Source organism: Podarcis cretensis (genome assembly GCF_951804945.1).
Source record: "Podarcis cretensis genome assembly, chromosome: 10".
Taxonomy (NCBI): domain Eukaryota; kingdom Metazoa; phylum Chordata; class Lepidosauria; order Squamata; family Lacertidae; genus Podarcis; species Podarcis cretensis.
This window is the reverse complement of record NC_137179.1, coordinates 4,354,424-4,372,206: the sequence shown is the minus strand read 5'-3', so window position 1 is coordinate 4,372,206 and position 17,783 is coordinate 4,354,424. Positions and strand designations below refer to the sequence as shown.

The following is a 17,783-nucleotide window of genomic DNA, read 5'->3' as shown; positions in this document are numbered from 1 at the left end:
CGAATGCTTTGGTTTTTGTAAAATATGCAGGGATTTGTGATATGTAGAATGAACCATGGAAAGAGAAGACACCACTAGATGGACCAATGGGTCTGTCTCAATGCAAGGCGGCGTCCGGTGTGGCCCCGATGGCTGGGGTCTAGCACCCCTGCTCACTGTTGTTGCTTAGTGGTTTAGTCGTGTCTGACTCTTTGTGACCCCCTGGACCAGAGCATGCCAGGCACTCCTGTCTTCCACTGCCTCCCGCAGTTTGGTCAAACTCATGCTGGTAGCTTCGACAACACTGTCCAACCATCTCGTCCTCTGTCATCCCCGTCTCCTTGTGCCCTTAATCGTTCCCAACATCAGGGTCTTTTCCAGGGAGTCTTCTCTTCTCAGGAGGTGGCCAAAGTCTTGGAGCCTCAGCTTCAGGATCTGTCCTTCCAGTGAACACTCAGGGCTGATTTCCTTCAGAATGGACAGGTTTGATCTTCTTGCAGTCCAGGGGACTCTCAAGAGTCTCCTCCAGCACCATAATTCAAAAGCATCCATTCTTCGGCGATCAGCCTTCTTGATGGTCCAGCTCTCACTTCCATACATCACTACTGGGAAAACCAGAGCTTTAACTATACGGACCTTTGTTGGCAAGGTGATGTCTCTACTTTTTAAGATGCTGTCTAAGTTTGTCATTGCTTTTCTCCCAAGAAGCAGGCGTCTTTTAATTTCGTGGCTGCTGTCACCATCTGCAGTGATCATGGAGCCCAAGAGAGTAAAATCTCTCACTGCCTCCATTTCTTCCCCTTCTATTTGCCAGGAGGTGATGGGCCCAGTGGCCATGATCTTCGTTTTTTTGATGTTGAGCTTCAGACCATATTTTGCGCTCTCCTCTTTCACCCTCATTAGAAGGTTCTTTAATTCCTTCTCGCTTTCTGTCAACTTTTTTCTTTTTTTAAGGGAAATTCCCTTATTCCGAATAGGATTCCTCGTAAGAAATGGGAAAAGTTGACAGCTATGCCCCTGCCACCCACCTCCTCGTTGATGTTACCTTCCAGCTGTTGCCGAAAGCTGCCTCTGACAAGGTGAGGTGGCCGGAACGGAGGCGCAGGTCATCTTGGGGGTAGTTGTTGAAGTTGCCACACAGGCCACAGGTGTGGCCTTTGTATGTGCCGGGGACGCTGACCTCCAGGTGGGAGCGGCCATTCCAGAGAACCTAGTGGAAAAAGGACAGTCACGGAACCAAGAAATTACGCAAAACAAATGAAATGCTGTGAAAATCCCTGAAACGAGAAGTACCGTGTTTTTCGCTCCATAAGACACACCTGATCATAAGATGCACCTAGTTTTTAGAGGAGGAAAACAAGAAAAATAATATTCTGAACGAAACAGTGGCTGTATGATTTTTGTGGTTCATGCTGTGGCCACAGACATGTGATTTGATGATGGGTTTGGGGTAGCCCAATGCAAAAATCCTGAGAATCCATGTGGATCCGTTCTTTGTAACCACGTTTTTGCACCATTGCAGCCCCAAGAAACAGTGGGTGCGTGATTTTTTTGGGTGCAGGCTGTAGCCATGGACATGCTATATGATCTGATGAAGAATTTGGGGTGACCCAGTGCAAAAATCCTGAGGCTCCATGTGCTTTTACCTCCCCCCTCCCAGGCAGCCTCCTTTTTCGCTAGAGTCCCTTATCTCCCCTCCTGGTCGCTTGCTGATCAGCTGCTCAGTGGCTTTGTTTCAACACCCCCTTCCCTCTTTCTAAAAAAAGAAGACGCACAATCTGCTTTTTGCCCCTGGGCAATTCGGCTCCAGGGACCACACATTTGCTCCATAAGACGCACAGACATTTCCCCTTACTTTGTAGGAGGAAAAAAGTGTGTCTTAGGGAGCAGAAAATATGGCAATCGACTAGAGGGTTAAACTAAATTACAAAAATCAAAAAGTTTAAGGAAAAAAATTAACCTAGAATTGAGCAAAGCCTTAACGAGATGCCGGCTACAAACCTCGTTTCACTGAACTAATCAGTCTCCTCAGAAGGAAATAGAGAAATGATTTTAAATGATTTTAAACCAACTCAAGAGCAGGGCTGAAATGCTTCCCTGAGTTTACAAAAAAGGTTTGTTTTGGACAAATTTTGGACATAGCCCTGTTTAAGAGAGCCAAGCAGCAGTAATAAGAAATTGAGCACTCGGCTGTGAAAACGAGATAAGCTGTTTTAGATTTTAAACAAACTCAAAAACAGGGCTGAAACGCCCCTGACTGCAGATGTTAAAGACGGATATAGGGTGTTTATACTGTAGGGTGAAAGAATTTTTAAAGGGGCAGAGCATCCAGTTCAAACAAGGTTTGTAAAGAATAACAAGAATAATATTAAATAGAGTTGTAAGAAATTATTATAAGAAGGAACTAAAGTCAGTATAAGAATTGAGACCTGACGGAATTAAGGAACCAAATCTAAAAATCCAATACATTTCTTTCTGTAGCAATTTCTTTCTTAAAAGATCCGTATTTATCTCGGGAGTTTGATATTTATAAAGGATAAACCATCTGAAATCCGTTGCCTTATGTTTAGCTTAAGGCTTTGTTCAATTCTAGGTTAATTTTTTCCTTAAACTTTTTGATTTTTGTTATTTAGTTTAACTCTATAGTCGTTTTTTGATATTTAGTTTAACTCTATAGTCTGGCACGTGGGTGGCGCTGTGGGTTAAACCACTGAGCCTAGGGCTTGCCGATCAGAAGGTCGGCGGTTCGAATCCCCGGGACGGGGTGAGCTCCCATTGCTCGGTCCCTGCTCCTGCCAACCTAGCAGTTCGAAAGCACATCAAAGTGCAAGTAGATAAATAGGCACCACTCCGGCGGGAAGGTAAACGGCGTTTCCGTGCGCTGCTCTGGTTTGCCAGAAGCGGCTTAGTTATGCTGGCCACATGACCTGGAAGCTGCACGCCGGCTCCCTCGGCCAGTAAAGCGAGATGAGCGCTGCAACCCCAGAGTTGGCCATGACTGGACCTAATGGTCAGGGGTCCCTTTACCTTTACCTATAGTCGATTGCTTCTTGTTTTAGGGATTTTCACGGCATTTCATTTGTTTTGTGTAAGTTCCAGAGAACCTGGCAGGGCGGACGGGAAAGGACAGAAGAAAATCAGGAGAGCAGTTGGCTACAGCTGGGTTTGGCCAAAGGGGGACCGATCCACAGGGACAAATGCCAGGTTCTGCAGTTAATAAAAACACAAGACGTAACCGGCTGAATTTTGAATAAATAAGGTGTACTATTCATTGTATTCATGGTACGCGGGAGGCAGTGGAAGACAGGAGTGCCTGGCGTGCTCTGGTCCATGGGGTCACGAAGAGTCTAAATGACTAAACAACAACAACAACAACATTCATTGTATTGGGATGCAGGTGGCGCTGTGGTCTAAACCACAGAGCCTAGGGCTTGCCGATCAGAAGATCGGTGATTCGAATCCCCGCAACAGGGTGAGCTCCCTGGGCTCCCTTTACCTTTACCTTTACTCCAGGACCGGTAAGGGCAGAGCTGAGCTTCTGGCGAATGTAAAAGCCCTTCTTGCACTCCCTGCGAGAAGTGAGGTTACAGGGAACCAGGCAGAGGGCCTTCTCGGTGGTGGCATCCGCCCTGTGGAACGCCCTCCCACCAGATGTCAAGGCAATAAACAACTATTCCACCTGTCTGTTCATAGAGTCCAACAGTCCACATGAAGGGTTGTTACAGTTCCACAGAATCTTTTCACAGAGTCTAAGAAAAGGATTTCCGGAATATTAGCCTTGTTTTGCCATCCTAGGCTTCTTCAGTAGTACAGGCTCATATGTAATGTTACAGGATAGTGGATCTTATAGCATAGTAGTGGAATAGACACTTATACATGTATGGACCTCATGCATGAACTGACTATAGAAGGAACTGATCCACTGGGTCTTCTGCTTTTTTTGTTGACCTTTATGAGACTTCTGTTGAAATCTACAATTTGATACAACGAATAGTATACCTGATTTATTCAGAAATACAGCCGGTTACGTCTTGTGTATTTATTGAGTATGTTTCACGTAACCAGAGGCTTGTTGTTGTTTTGCTAAGGTTCTGCAGGTAGGCTGGAAGAACCAAATGCACAAATATAGGATGGGGGATATGTTTAGCCTGGAAAAGAGGAGACTGAGAGGAGCTAAGAGAGCCATCTTCCAGTATTTAAAGACCAAGATGATCAAGGGTCTGAAAGCTAAGCCAGATGAGTATTGCAGTCCTGAGTTGTTTAAGGCGCCATATATATCTGAGTTTCTAACACTGGAAAACACAGCTGTATTATGACTGATCTATGATACAGTGGTGCTCCGCAAGACGAATGCCTCGCAAGACGAAAAACCCGCTAGACGAAAGGGTTTTCCGTTTTTGAGGCGCTTCGCAAGACAAATTTCCCTATGGGCTTGTTTCGCAAGACGAAAACGTCTTGCGAGTCTTGCGATTTCCCCCCGCTTCCCCCCCTTTTTCTAAGCCGCTAAGCCGCTAATAGCCGCTTAGCCACTTAGCCGCAAATAGCCGCTAAGCCGCTAATAGCGCTAATCTGCTAATAGGGTTGCTTCGCAAGACGAAAAAACCGCTAGACGAAGAGACTCGCGGAACGGATTCTTTTCGTCTTGCGAGGCACCACTGTATATTATAATCACCACATAACATTGGTCTTGAAAGACCTACACTGGCTCCCAGTACGTTTCCGAGCACAATTCAACGTGTTGGTGCTGACCTTGAAAGCCGTAAACGGCCTCGGTCCAGTAGACCTGAAGGAGCGTCTCCACCTCCATCGTTCAGCCCGGACACTGAGGTCCAGCTCCGAGGGCCTTCTGGCAGTTCCCTCACTGTGAGAAGCCAAATTACAGGGAACCAGGCAGAGGGCCTTCTCGGTGGTGGCGCCCGCCCTGTGGAACGCCCTCCCACCAGATGTCAAAGAGAAAAATAACTACCAAAGTTTTAATAGACATCTGAAGGCAGCCCTGTTTAGGGAAGTTTTTAATGTTTAATATGTTATTGTATTTTAGTGTTTTGTTGGAAGCCGCCCAGAGTGGCTGGGGAAACCCACCCAGATGGGCAGGGTATAAATAATAAATTATGATGATGATTTCTCCTCTCTGTCTTCTCTTCTCTGTTTCTCATAAGTCTTGGTTTCCAGACCTTTTAATCATTTGGGTTGAGCATGTTCCAGCTTCTCTGTGTCCCTTAGAGATGCAACTCCTTGAGAAGGCTACAGAAATGGCATCTCCCCCTCCCCAGCACCCTGGAGTCTTTTCTCCAGAAATCATGTCCCCATCCCTCTCTGTACCTTGACTCCAATGTTGGTGTTCAAGAGGAGGGTGCTGGCCTTGAGCTCCACATAGAGGTGTGGCTCCTTCAGGAACGGGAGGGTCACCGTCTGGGAGTCCACCTGGTGAAGAGGACATAAGAACATAAGCAGAATCTGCTGGATCAGGCCCAGGGACTGCAGGGAAGAAAGAGGTCTGCTTGGGGCTGGTTGGACACAGAGTGATGGAGGGCGGAACCAGCTGGGGAGCCCCCAAGGAAAGGAGGCTCAGATTCTAGGAAGCAGTGGTGGGACGATGTTGAGTGGTCCATGGGGGAAGAGGGAGCAGACTGGGAGGAGCAGGTGTCAGAAGCAGAAGAGGCAACAGGGTTTAGTGAGAGGGGAGATTCGGTGGCAGAGAGAAGTCCGGAATCAGAGGCGGAAGCTGAAGCAGAAGAGGAAGGGGTCCAAGAGGCAGGCAGGCAGGAATCAGTCTGGTGAAGAGTCATGGGTATCCCCTCCTGCTGCTGACACAAGCTCTCCTCTCCCTGGTCTCTGCTACCATTTGCCATCCGCCACCAGCCATCCTCTGCCACCATTTGTTGCCGATCGGCCCCCTCGGGAAAGGCTGACTCCTCTTCCCTTGCACTGAGGCTTCTTGGGGCTGGTCTTAGCTCAGTCCAGGGAGATCAGTAATAAGCGACACCTCCCTTTTGAGAGATGCACACTCCCTTTCCCTTTGCACCGCAGCAGAAGAAAGAAAACAGTCTGAAAGTAAAAAAATTCCTTCCAGTAGCACCTTAAAGACCAACTAAGTTAGTTCTAGGTATGAGCTTTCGTGTGCATGCACACTTCTTCAGATACACTGAAACAGAAGTCACCAGACCCTTCTATATAGTGAGAAGGTGGGGAGGGGTATTACTCAGATGGGTGGTGGGAATGGGTGATTGGCAGATAGTTGTGATGAGCCTGTTGACGACTCTTAACGACTGCAATAGGTCTTACAGGAAAAAGCAAGGGGTGAGAAGGTGAAAAATGGCTTTGTCATGTATAATGAGATAAGAATCCAATGTCTTTGTTCAGACCAGGACTCTCCATGGTTTTAAGTTTGGTGATAAGTTGCAGTTCAGCAGCTTCTCTTTCCAGTCTATTTCTGAAATTCCTTTGTAGTAAAGGAATCTCATTATACATGACTATATAGAAGGGTCTGGAAACTTCTGTTTCAGTGTATCTGAAGAAGTGTGCATGCACATGAAAGCTCATACCAAGAACTAACTTAGTTGGTCTTTAAGGTGCTACTGGAAGGAATTTTTTTTGTTTTGACTATGGCAGACCAACACGGCTACCTATCTGTAGTCTGAAAGTAGTCTAACTCATTCTACTTTATTCCACAGACTGTAGACAAGCTAGTACAAATCATGACTTCTCTCTCAGAAGCCTCTGTACAACTCACTCACTCCTCCTTTGCAGCAACAACAGGAAGGTCTCAAGTTACACTGGGAACACAACCTTGAGAACAGTGTAGGACATCCTGTCTCACGCTCAGTACCATCAGAAGAATCACATGATGTAAACAATGTGCTGCTAGCACGCAGCTGGTGAGCTCTCATACCCCAGCGCCAGAACCAGGAGAGGCATGAACAGGGCAGAGGAGAGATGGGTTCTCAGGAAGGCACAGCCTCCAATTGCTTGGGTGAAAGCCCTGGAGAGGAAGAAGTAGGATGTAATCCATTGGTGCACTCAAATGCAACATTCCTTCTTTCCCTAGAATGGGCACAAGCAGGGGGACATCCCGTCAGTGCAACTTTCTGTTCCACTGGTCTGGAGCATCTCCCCTTGCATGTGACCTGGGAGATGGGCATGGATCTGGCTGACTCCATAAAAGAGCCGAGTCACGCAGCCATTTTCTTGAGCCTTGATTTCTAATTTTTGTCTCTCTCTTTTGCTTCCTGCTGCTCTCCTTATGGCGCCGAATCCTAGGGGGTGCCAAATGTATACCTACTGTATACCGGTCCCTCTTGATCGGCGGTGGTGAAAAGCAATGGAGCAAAAGTCTCCGTCCCCGTCCCCCCCGTTGCTCTATTACTACATAGCGTCAAATATTCCCAGTGACTCAGGAAACAAAAGCAGTTATTATTTCCACTGCGTCGTTGTTACAGGCGAGTGATTTTCTCCCCCCCAAAAGCTCAAAAACTTTGAGTTGGCCCCCCCTTAAAAAATTAGGGATGCGGGTGGCGCTGTGGGTTAAACCACAGAGCCTAGGACTTGCCGATCAGAAGGTCGGCGGTTCGAATCCCCGCGACGGATTGAGCTCCCGTTGCTCGGTCCCTGCTCCTGCCAACCTAGCAGTTCGAAAGCACACCAGTGCAAGTAGATAAATAGGTACCGCTCCAGTGGGAAGGTAAACGGCGTTTCCGTGCGCTGCTCTGGTTCACCAGAAGTGGCTTAGTCCTGCTGGCCACATGACCCGGAAGCTGTACGCTGGCTCCCTCGGCCAATAAACCGAGATGAGCGCCACAACCCCAGAGTCAGCCACGACTGGACCTAATCGTCAGGGGTCCCTTTACCTTTAAACTAAATATGGGGACGCTGGGTGGATCTTTGCACCCTGGTGGCACATATGTTAAAGATGGCCCTGATCCCAAGCGCCAGCTTAGGAGGAGGAGGAGGAGCTTCTTCAGGGGGGTGGAGCAGCCGATCACAGCCACTTCCCTCCTGCCCCTCACCGTGACAACCCGGTCCTGCAGCAGCTGGACGGTGGTGTCGCCAATCATCACGGCCACTTCCTTGGTCCAGGAGACGCCTGTCCGTCCACGGTCATCGTTAGTCACATGGATGCTATGGAGGAGGGGAAGGGAAAACAGGGAGTTCTTTATCACGACATATTGTTACATTTACGTTTTTTGTTTTTTTAAAATTAAATGTATAACAAACAAGTGTTCTAGCATTAGTGAGAAAGAAACAAAGAAAACTGATCACCGCCAGGTGTAAGGCAAGGGGACAAAAGATATATAAAAATATGGCAATATTACAAGGCATAGAATCATAAACATTGCACAAAAACTCTTATCACAACAGAAACAAAATAAAAAAATTCCTTCCAGGAGCACCTTATTGGTATGAGCTTTCGTGTGCATGCACACTATAGCAAGTGGACGACTCTCTTGCTAAAAGAAATCTAATGGCTACTGGTCATTTATTGGAACAATTCAAAGCACTGGTTATGAGCTATAAAGCCTAATAATAATAATAATAATAATAATAATAATAATAATAATAATAATATTTATATGCCACTCATCGGCCTGGGTTGCCCCAGCCACTCTGGGCGGCTTCCAACAAATTAAATTTTAAGGATCAGGACTGTAGCAAAGACTTTTCTATCATCCTCAGGAAACAGACCATGTGGGCGTTTTCCAGGGAAGCCGTGTTTTCCCTCAAATGATTCCATCTTCAGTCCACGTGTCTGGTCTACTACAGTGGGTGCTCGGGTTGCCAGCGTGATCCGTGCAGGAAGCACGTTCGCAACCCGCAGCGTTTGCAACTCGCTGTGCCGTGTCTGCGCATGCACGGGACACGATTCAGCATTTCTGCGCATGCGCAAAACGCGATTTAACGCTTCTGTGCATGCACAAGTGCTGAAACCCAGAAGTAACCTGTTCCAGTATTTCCGGGTTCGGCGCGGTGCGCAACCCGAAATTACACAACCCGAAACGCCTGTAACCCAAGGTATGAGTGTATATGCCTTTGGGCAAATGAAACATCTAATAAATAAATAACTCATCTAATAACAACATCTAATAATAAATAAATAAACATCCAATAATGAATAAATAAAACATTGAAAACAGCGGTTCCCATTTAGGGGGTCCAGTATACTTAAAACCCTTTGCTTATTAGGGACTACCCCACATTTTGTTTTGCAGAGCTAACTGCCATAGAGTTAACAAAATTTTTCAAAAGTAGGGGGGGCGTGGCTTGGCTTATGAAAATTAGGGGATCCTCAGTAATTAGTCAATTGGGAGCCACTGATCTAAAACATCTAAAAGGCCCAGGCTAGTTGAAAGTCCCCTCTCTCGGTCCCGCCACCCAGACAGGGCCTTCTACGGTGGCTGCTCCCAGAGAACTGTGGAACTGCCATCTAGCGTGTCCCCTCTTCCTTTGTTCTCTTTGCCACGCTTCTCTCCCCGCCCCCAAATCCTGCCCTCTTAGATCCCTCCGTAGGACGGACCAGTCTCACCTGAAGTCTCCCCCGTCGCAGTCTTGGGCCAGGACATAGGTGCAGCTGCCCTGAAAGTGGACCATCTTGCCGTCGAAAGTGCGGTAGTGCGGGTCGCCGAAAGCCACGCAGGTGGCGGGGCGAGGGACGCAGTGTGGGCAGCACATGCCAGGGATCAGGGTGGGCATCTCATCCTGCTGGGCAAAGGAAGGGAGCAAGAGTGTCAGCGTGGAATTCTTCCCGCTCCCCTCTTTCTGGACTGTATCTTAGGAGCGTCTGAAATGGCTTCAGGGCTAAGTGCAGATCTGATCCCGTTTCCCAGGTCCTGGTCCAACCACCGCATGACAGTGGCTCCTAATCCATTGCCTCTTTCTTCCTCCTCTCCCTCTGAAGCTCCCGAGGCAGATGTTGGTGGCAGCAGAGCAGGATTGGTGCTGTAGTGGTGCCCTGCCCTGCCCTGGCTGTTCCACTGCAGCTCATCTGGGTGAGTCAACCATCACCCAACCGCTAGCTTGCTTCCTTGCGCTGCCTGCTGTCCTGTTGTCATGCTGCCACTGGCATCGCCACCTAGCGGCAGCCACGCAAACTGCAGCGTGACAACTGCCCTACAAAAATATTCTATGGCAAGAAATATAATAATAATAATAATTTATTATTTATACCCCGCCCATCTGGGTGGGTTTCCCCAGCCACTCTGGGTGGCTTCCAACAAAACACTAAAATACAATAACATATTAAACATTAAAAGCTTCCCTAAACAGGGCTGCCTTCAGATGTCTATTAAAACTTTGGTAGTTATTTTTCTCTTTGACATCTGGTGGGAGGGCGTTCCACAGGGCGGGCGCCACCACCGAGAGGGCCCTCTGCCTGGTTCCCTGTAACTTGGCTTCTTGCAGTGAGGGAACCACCAGAAGGCCCTTGGATCTGGACCTCAGTGTCCGGGCAGAACAATGGGGGTGGAGACGCTCCTTCAGGTATACTGGACTGAGGCCATTAGGGCTTTAAAGGTCAGCACCAACACTTTGGATTGTGCTCGGAAATGTACTGGGAGCCAGTGAGGGTCTATCAAGACCGGTGTTGTTGTCTTGTCGGCCACTCCCAGTCACCAGTCTAGCTGTCATGTTCTGGATTAGTTGTAGTTTCCGGGTCACCTTCAAAGGTAGCCCCACGTAGAGCGCATTGCAGTAGTCCAAGCGGGAGATAACCAGAGTATGCACCACTCTGGCGAGACAGTCTGTGGGCAGATAGGGTCTCATCCTGCATACCAGACGGAGCTGCCCTGGACACAGAATTGACCTGCGCCTCCATGGACAGCTGTGAGTCCAGAATGACTCCCAGGCTGTGCACCTGGTCCTTCAGGGCCACAGTTGCCCCATTCAGGACCAGGGAGTCCCCCACACTTGCCCACCTCCTGTCCCCCCAAAGCAGTACTTCTGTCTTGTCAGGATTCAACCTCAATCTGTTAGCTGCCATCCATCCTCCAACCGCGTTGGAGCATTGAAAGGAGCATTGGTTCTCCCCGCCCACCAGCCGTGATCCTCAGACAGCGGCTCATGGAGCGAAGACCCCGCTAAGGCCTTCCAGGGGCTGGATGAATCTCCCCCCTGTCCCTTCAACTCACAGCGGCGCAGGCAGCAGGTGGGCAACGCTCGTTCCGGCAGTGCACCTCTCCAGACACACAGGTGCAGGCCGTGCACTCGTCCACCTGCCAGTGGTCATTGGACTGGAAGATCTGGCCTTGGTGGGTGCAGGTGGCGCTCGGGTCTGGGGAGAACAGAGAGGAAGGGCGGTCAGCTCATGCCTGTTGAGAAGGCGCCCGTACTGGGACACGATCCACGAAGAAATAAAAATTTTACTAAGAACTTCACATAGCAAAAGACCAGAGACATACCTTTTGGTAATATTGAATAGTGATATAATAATAATAATAATAATAATAATAATAATAATAATAATAATAATAATTTATTATTTGTACCCCGCCCATTTGGCTGGGTACATATAGAATCCTAGCTGCTGTTGTTACAACTCTACTAATTTTGTTTTGTTTTTTAAAATATTTTTTATTAAGTTTTCCATTTAACAATCCAATCATATCGCATTAATTATTCCAAATTATACCAATACATATCACAAAGTACAAATATTTTGCCAAATTATAATTTTTTTTGGGGGGGTTCCCATGCTTTGAGTTCAGTAAGGGTCCAATCATCTCATATTTCTGCTGCTTTTAGTGTTCACCAGTCTCATCTTTGGATTTTCTTGTTGTTATCCTTTTTCTTCTTAATAGCCTCTGAGTTGTTTCCACAGGCGAGTTAAAGTAAGCATTGTTATGCTTCTGTGTGAACTTTGTAAGGCTCTCCCCTTTTTTAAAGCTGGTAAGTCTTTTGTTTGCAATAAACCTTCACACGCTGATCCAAAAGTCCTGCTCGGGCGGCAGGCGCCATCCTTCTCAGTTCCGATGAAATAAAATCTAAGCGTCTGCTCATTAATTTTCCCAGACAAGTTGCACCATAAACCAGTCTTTCCAGAGGAGGATTTGCCAAGTCGAACTTAAAATACAATCATGACTATTAATCTCGCAACATACAGTGGTGCCTCGCAAGACGAAAAGAATCCGTTCCGCGATTCTCTTCGTCTAGCTGTTTTTTCGTCTTGCGAAGCAAGCCCATTGACGGCTTAGCGGATTAGCGCTATTAGCGGCTTAGCGGCTTTTAGCGGCTTATCAGCTTAGCGGATAAGCGGCTTTTTAACGGCTTAGAAAAAGGGGGGGGGGGAACCCGCAGGAACCCATAGGGAAATTTGTTTTGCGAAGCACCTCCAAAACGGAAAACCCTTTCGTCTTGCGGGTTTTCCATCTTGCAAGGCATTCGTCTTGCGGGGCACCACTGTAGTGTGCTGGTCCCGGGGGAAAGGTACCGTGATTGTAGTCAGAGTTCACGAGATGAGAGGTGAGGTCCAAAACAGGGAGCCGGGCGGGGAACTGGAACGCTGGGAGGTCAGAAGCAGAAGGCTGGGCAGGGAACAGGAGCGCTGGAAGATCAGAAGCAGGAGGCCGGGCAGGGAACAGGAACGCTGGAAGGTCTGAAGCCAACAACGACGTTGCTCCCGCAACCTGGGACCGGGCTGACTGGCCTTTATCTTCTCTGAGGCCCCCAGGAGACCCGCCTCTCTTGGCCTTAAGGTGAGCACTCCTCCTGGGAGAAACCAGTTCCCTTCGCCTCTCTGCCCTGAGCCTCTGCAGTTCAGGAGAGGCTGAAGGGTTACTGGGCCCAGGGGGAGACTCACCTGCAGGCACTGAGTCCTCAACCACCTCTGGAGCCAGAGTGGATTCACCTGGTCCCTGCTCCTGAGGATCCGGCACAGGTGCAGGCGCTTCAGGATCAAGGCCCTGCCCCAGTTCAGCCGGCCCTGGAAGCGGGGACTCCTGTGCAGGCTGGGATTCCTCTGGTTCAGCCTCTGAATCGGAATCCCAGGCCATCACATGTAGTCTGTCTCATAATGGCGGATGCCAATTAAAAACTGCGTCACAAGAGAGCCTTTTATTTTCTTTCCAAATCTTTCACAAAACAAAAGCTTTAGTTGATATTTTTAATTCCACACAGTTTATTTTCCAATCTCACTTGCTATAAGTCGTATGACGGTTCTTCTGGGGGGGGGGGGTTGTTAGGTAATATCGTAATAAAAAAAAGAAAAAGCCCCCCCCCCTTTCCGTTCCGTTTCAACATACAGGCATAGATGTTATTCTTTGATGTATCTTCTGTCCAGTCCATTCCATCACTCTTAACTTCTCAATGGCAGGCTTAATTAGCAGCTAACATAACCTTTTCTTCACTCGAAGTACGTGCAATAACTTTTATATCCAATAATTTATCTTAAGTAATGCAACTGTTACCGGAAAAATCCGAGGGCTCCCTTGGACAAAAAGTAAAGACACCAACCAGAGTAAATTGGAGCAAATCAGCAGCCTGTAGGCTTGGCCTTTATTGACTGTTGCAACAGGGTGCTCCCCTCACTTGCAGGTGAGAGGAAAGACACAGAAAAATGGTGTGCAAGGCCTTATAAAATTTTTTGAAATTCCCCTCCTCTAGGTCAAGCCCACCCCCAGAAACATCATGCATACATTACAGAAAGGAGGGGTTGAGGGAGGAGTTGTGGAGGTAACCTGAGTGTCCTGTCACCTGGCTGGTTCCCTTCTCTCCCCCTCCCCATGAGTCACTTCCAGGAGACAAAGGGGAGTTGGCAGTTTCCTGCCCCCAGAGGGAAGATCTGATCATTGTCCTTTGTTTCACTCCGTGCTGAATCCGCTCCCATATGCAAGTTCTTTGTGATCTTGATTGTCTTCTGTCTAGGACCATCAGGGTTGGCATAGCAACTGGGCAGGGCTCCTGTGGATGTGCTGGGATGGTGAAGGGATTATGGCTGCCCTGTATCAAACCTTCCCCATTTTGTAGTCCTTCCTTCATGGAGTAAAATAAAAGTGGAACAGTGCAAAACCGATGCATGGTTGATTTTCTATGAATTTATAACAGAAGCGTAGCGTATGTAGTGTGTGAGTGTGAGTGTGTGAAGTTTGTACAAACTGAATGATTGGGGTGGGGGGTTCCTGCTACACAACTAGAGTCGCTCTCAGAAATGGCGTCCGGGAGATCTGAGCTCGCTCAAGGGCTTTCCGTCCAGTGCCCTCACCCCCTCCTTCTTTCAAACTCGGGGGTGATTTATGGGCAACTGCGGACGAGGCTGCATCTTCCCTTCCCATTGGGAAGAATTTTGGGGGGCTGATTTACTCCCATATCAGCCCCTTAATTACCTCGTGTGAGCTGGAGAGATGGTATTGTGAAGGCAATCTGGCTGCAACATCTGCCACCCCATTGATCGCCAGGGTTGAATCGGCTGATCGGGCTGGCTAGGCGGGTGTCCCCTTCCTCCCTCACCGCTCCATGTGCGTCCCTCCCAAAGCTGCGTGCTCGGTGGAAGAGGACGACCATCCCAGATAGGAGTGTACCGTTCTTCAGTCAAAGGTATATGATAGCTGCGCTCCCCTGCTAGAACCTTCAAACAACCACAACTCTACCAATTTTGGGGGGTTTGGGATTTCTGCGCCTACAATCCCTAAGAGAAGACCTCACTTCTCAAGCTTGCAAAAATATATCATTTGCCCGAGAACAAATGTTGGAAATGTAAAGAGAATGAAGGTACATTCTTTCACCTTTGGTGGACGTGCCCAAAGATTAAGGCTTTCTGGGAGATGATTTATAATGAAATGAAAAAGGTATTTAAGTATACCTTCCTGAAGAAACCAGAGGCCTTTCTCCTGGGCATGGTCGGCCAATTGGTGTCAAAGAAGGATAGAACTTTCTTTATGTATGCAACAACAGCAGCAAGAATACTCATCGCGAAGTATTGGAAGACACAAGATCTACCCACCCTGGAAGAGTGGCGGATGAAGGTGGTGGACTATATGGAATTAGCGGAAATGACTGGCAGAATCCGAGACCTGGGAGAAGAGTTGGTGGAAGAAGATTGGAAGAAATTCAAAGACTACCTGCAGAAACACTGTAAAATTAATGAATGTTAAAATGATGTTGGATTGAAAATAAGGGGCATTAGCAACAAAGTTAAAAAGAGTATGCAAAAATGAATTGATGATGGGTGAAAACATAGAGTTTTAACATGTTAAGATATAGAGTCAAGATAAATGAAAGAGGGTAAGGATTTGCTGATTTGATTATATTAATGGGACTACAAAAAGGGGAGGTGTGAGGAGGTCAAAGAAACAAGCTAATGAGTTTAAAGCTATAAAAAAGTGGATTTGTTTTAACTTCTTTTTTGTTTATTTTTCTTGTTTTCTGTGTTTTGTATTTTTGTCTGAGAGTTTTTTCTTTTTTTGTTTTTCTGTGTATTTTTGTGTTTGTGACTTTGTAAAATCTTAATAAATATTCTTAAAAAGAAAAAAAGAGAAGACCTCACTTCTCACTTCACAGATTTTATCAAACTGACATGCTTTGAACAGCTGAGCCGCCCAGGTCCTACCTTGGCACTTGGCGCAGCACTCCCCGGGCACTTGCAACTTCGCCAGTCCATCTTGGCACACGAGGGGCAGGCATTCCTGGATGTGGCACTCCACGTGGCCCAGCTGCGCATCAAGGAAAGACTGCGGCTATTAAGGATGTTCACGGTTGCCAGGGGGCCTTGGCAGATCCCCCCCCACCCTCCCGCCAGGACTCACGTTGCACGAACAGGAGACACAGTTGTCCGCACTGTCTTTCCAGGTCTCCCCGTCAGACACACGTCGCCCCTCAACCTCAATCACACACTCTGGAAAAAGGGGGGGAGCGTTAGGGAGGAATAAGCGGGACACCACTGGGCTCAAGTCAGGGGGAGCTGGGGGGAGCTTGGAAAAGGAGGGAGGGAGGGAGGGAGGAAGGAAGGAAGGAGGAAAGGGATGGAGGGAGGGAGGGAAGAGGGAAGAAAGAAAGGAAGGAACGAGGGAGGGAGGGAGGAAGGAACGAGGGAAGGAAGGAAGGAAGGAAGGAACGAGGGAGGGAGGGAGGAAGGAAAGGAGGGAGGGAAGGAAGGAGGAAAGGGATGGAGGGAGGGAGAGAAGAGGGAAGAAAGAAAGGAAGGAACGAGGGAGGGAGGAAGGAACGAGGGAAGGAAGGAAGGAATGAGGGAGGGAGGGAGGGAGGGAGGGAGGAGGAAAGGGAGGGAGGGAGGGGAGAGGGAAGGAAGGAAGGAGGGAGGAAGGAACAAGGGAAGGAAGGAAAGGAGGGAGGGAGGAGGAAAGGAAGGGAGGGAGGGAGGGAAGAGGGAAGAAGGAAGAAGGAAACAGTGGCGTAGCATGGGTTGTCAGCAAAGCAAGTAATTTGCGCCCCCTAACCCGTGGATTTGCACCCCCTAACCCTAACCCCCGAAGGGACGCAGGTGGCGCTGTGGGTTAAAGCCTCAGCGCCTAGGGCTTGCCGATCGAAAGGTCGGCGGTTCGAATCCCTGCGGCGGGGTGCGCTCCCGCTGCTCGGTCCCAGCGCCTGCCAACCTAGCAGTTCGAAAGCACCTCCGGGTGCAAGTAGATAAATAGGGACCGCTTACCAGCGGGAAGGTAAACGGCGTTTCCGTGTGCGGCTCTGGCTCGCCAGAGCAGCGATGTCACGCTGGCCACGTGACCCGGAAGTGTCTCCGGACAGCGCTGGCCCCTGGCCTCTTAAGTGAGATGGGCGCACAACCCCAGAGTCTGTCAAGACTGGCCCGTACGGGCAGGGGTACCTTTACCTTTACCTTTAACCCTAACCCCCAGATGTTGCGCCCGGTGCGGCCGGCCCCCCCTGCACCCCCACGCTATGCCACTGGAAGGAAAGGAAGGAACAAGGGAGGGAGGGAGGGAAGAAAGAAAAAAGGAAAGGAAGGAAGGAACAAGGGAAGGAAGGAAAGGAGGGAGGGAGGGAAGGGATGGGAAAGGAAGGGAAGAGGATATGACTATGTGTGTGCATCAGGGTTATCCGGCAGGTCTGGTCAAGCCACTGTATGAGGCAGAAATCTGTGCTTGCTGGACCGGGGGAGATGAAAATCAGGGGAACTCCCTGCCACTGGCATTTGTGGGGTTTTGCCAGAGAGATGCCACCCAACCTTAATCCACCCCACCCACCTCCAGGCTCAGGTCAGCCCTCGCTAGGGTGTGGCGGGTCCGTGGCCTCCAGAAGAAAGCTTTGGATAGGTGGGGGGGGGATAAGAGATTGGGGAGGGAGGGAGACACCTCACCATCGCAGATGGGGCAACAGGCTCCGTGCGGAGTGAAACGCTCTGCCGTGGGGCAGCTCAGTGCCGGGCAGACTTGGTGTACGCAAACCCAGGTCAGGTCCTGCATGGAAACAGACAAGAGCTGAGCTGGGAGATCAGAGGTGGGGTGTGTGTGTGTGTTGTGGAGATCTCAGAAGACGTTGTGATAGGAATTTTGAGGTCTTAGATATCTGTTAAATGTTCATAAGTGTACCAACCAAGCACATACATAGATCAGCACAGGAAGACCGACCTGGAACCATTTTGACTCCTAAACTGAGCAAATGTTTTCTCTGCAAGGTCAAAGTGGAAAAGCCTCCCCATTGTCTTTTCCTTCACAAATCCTGTCTTAAGGGTATGTCTGTGTTTGAATAGGGTGTGAGCCTGTGACCTGGCCCAGGAACTAAGTATTTATCTCTACAAAAGACTAGCCAGGCTCCCCAGGAAATCTAATCAAGTGACCTGCCAGACAAGAGATAAACAACAACAGGGAAAAAACAACATTCAAATTTCTGTTTTAGACCTCCTTTTC

General features: G+C 48.7%; 1 protein-coding gene across 3 annotated transcripts in view; it reads right to left on the bottom strand.

Annotated features, from left to right (window-relative positions):
- Positions 1-17,783, bottom strand: part of KCP (kielin cysteine rich BMP regulator) — a 190,074-nt gene that overhangs the window by 79,627 nt on the left and 92,664 nt on the right. For all 3 annotated transcript variants that reach the window (XR_013842776.1, XR_013842777.1, XM_079992103.1), the window contains exons 42-49: positions 17,234-17,333; positions 15,708-15,796; positions 15,512-15,614; positions 11,100-11,242; positions 9,500-9,672; positions 7,986-8,097; positions 5,302-5,403; positions 1,025-1,189 (exon numbers count right to left, since the gene is read on the bottom strand). Coding sequence is in view for 1 of the 3 variants with exons in the window: in XM_079992103.1 (XP_079848229.1) it covers positions 1,025-1,189; positions 5,302-5,403; positions 7,986-8,097; positions 9,500-9,672; positions 11,100-11,242; positions 15,512-15,614; positions 15,708-15,796; positions 17,234-17,333 (987 nt within the window). In the remaining 2 variants the exon portion in view is untranslated. The remainder of the gene's footprint in view (positions 1-1,024; positions 1,190-5,301; positions 5,404-7,985; positions 8,098-9,499; positions 9,673-11,099; positions 11,243-15,511; positions 15,615-15,707; positions 15,797-17,233; positions 17,334-17,783) is intronic.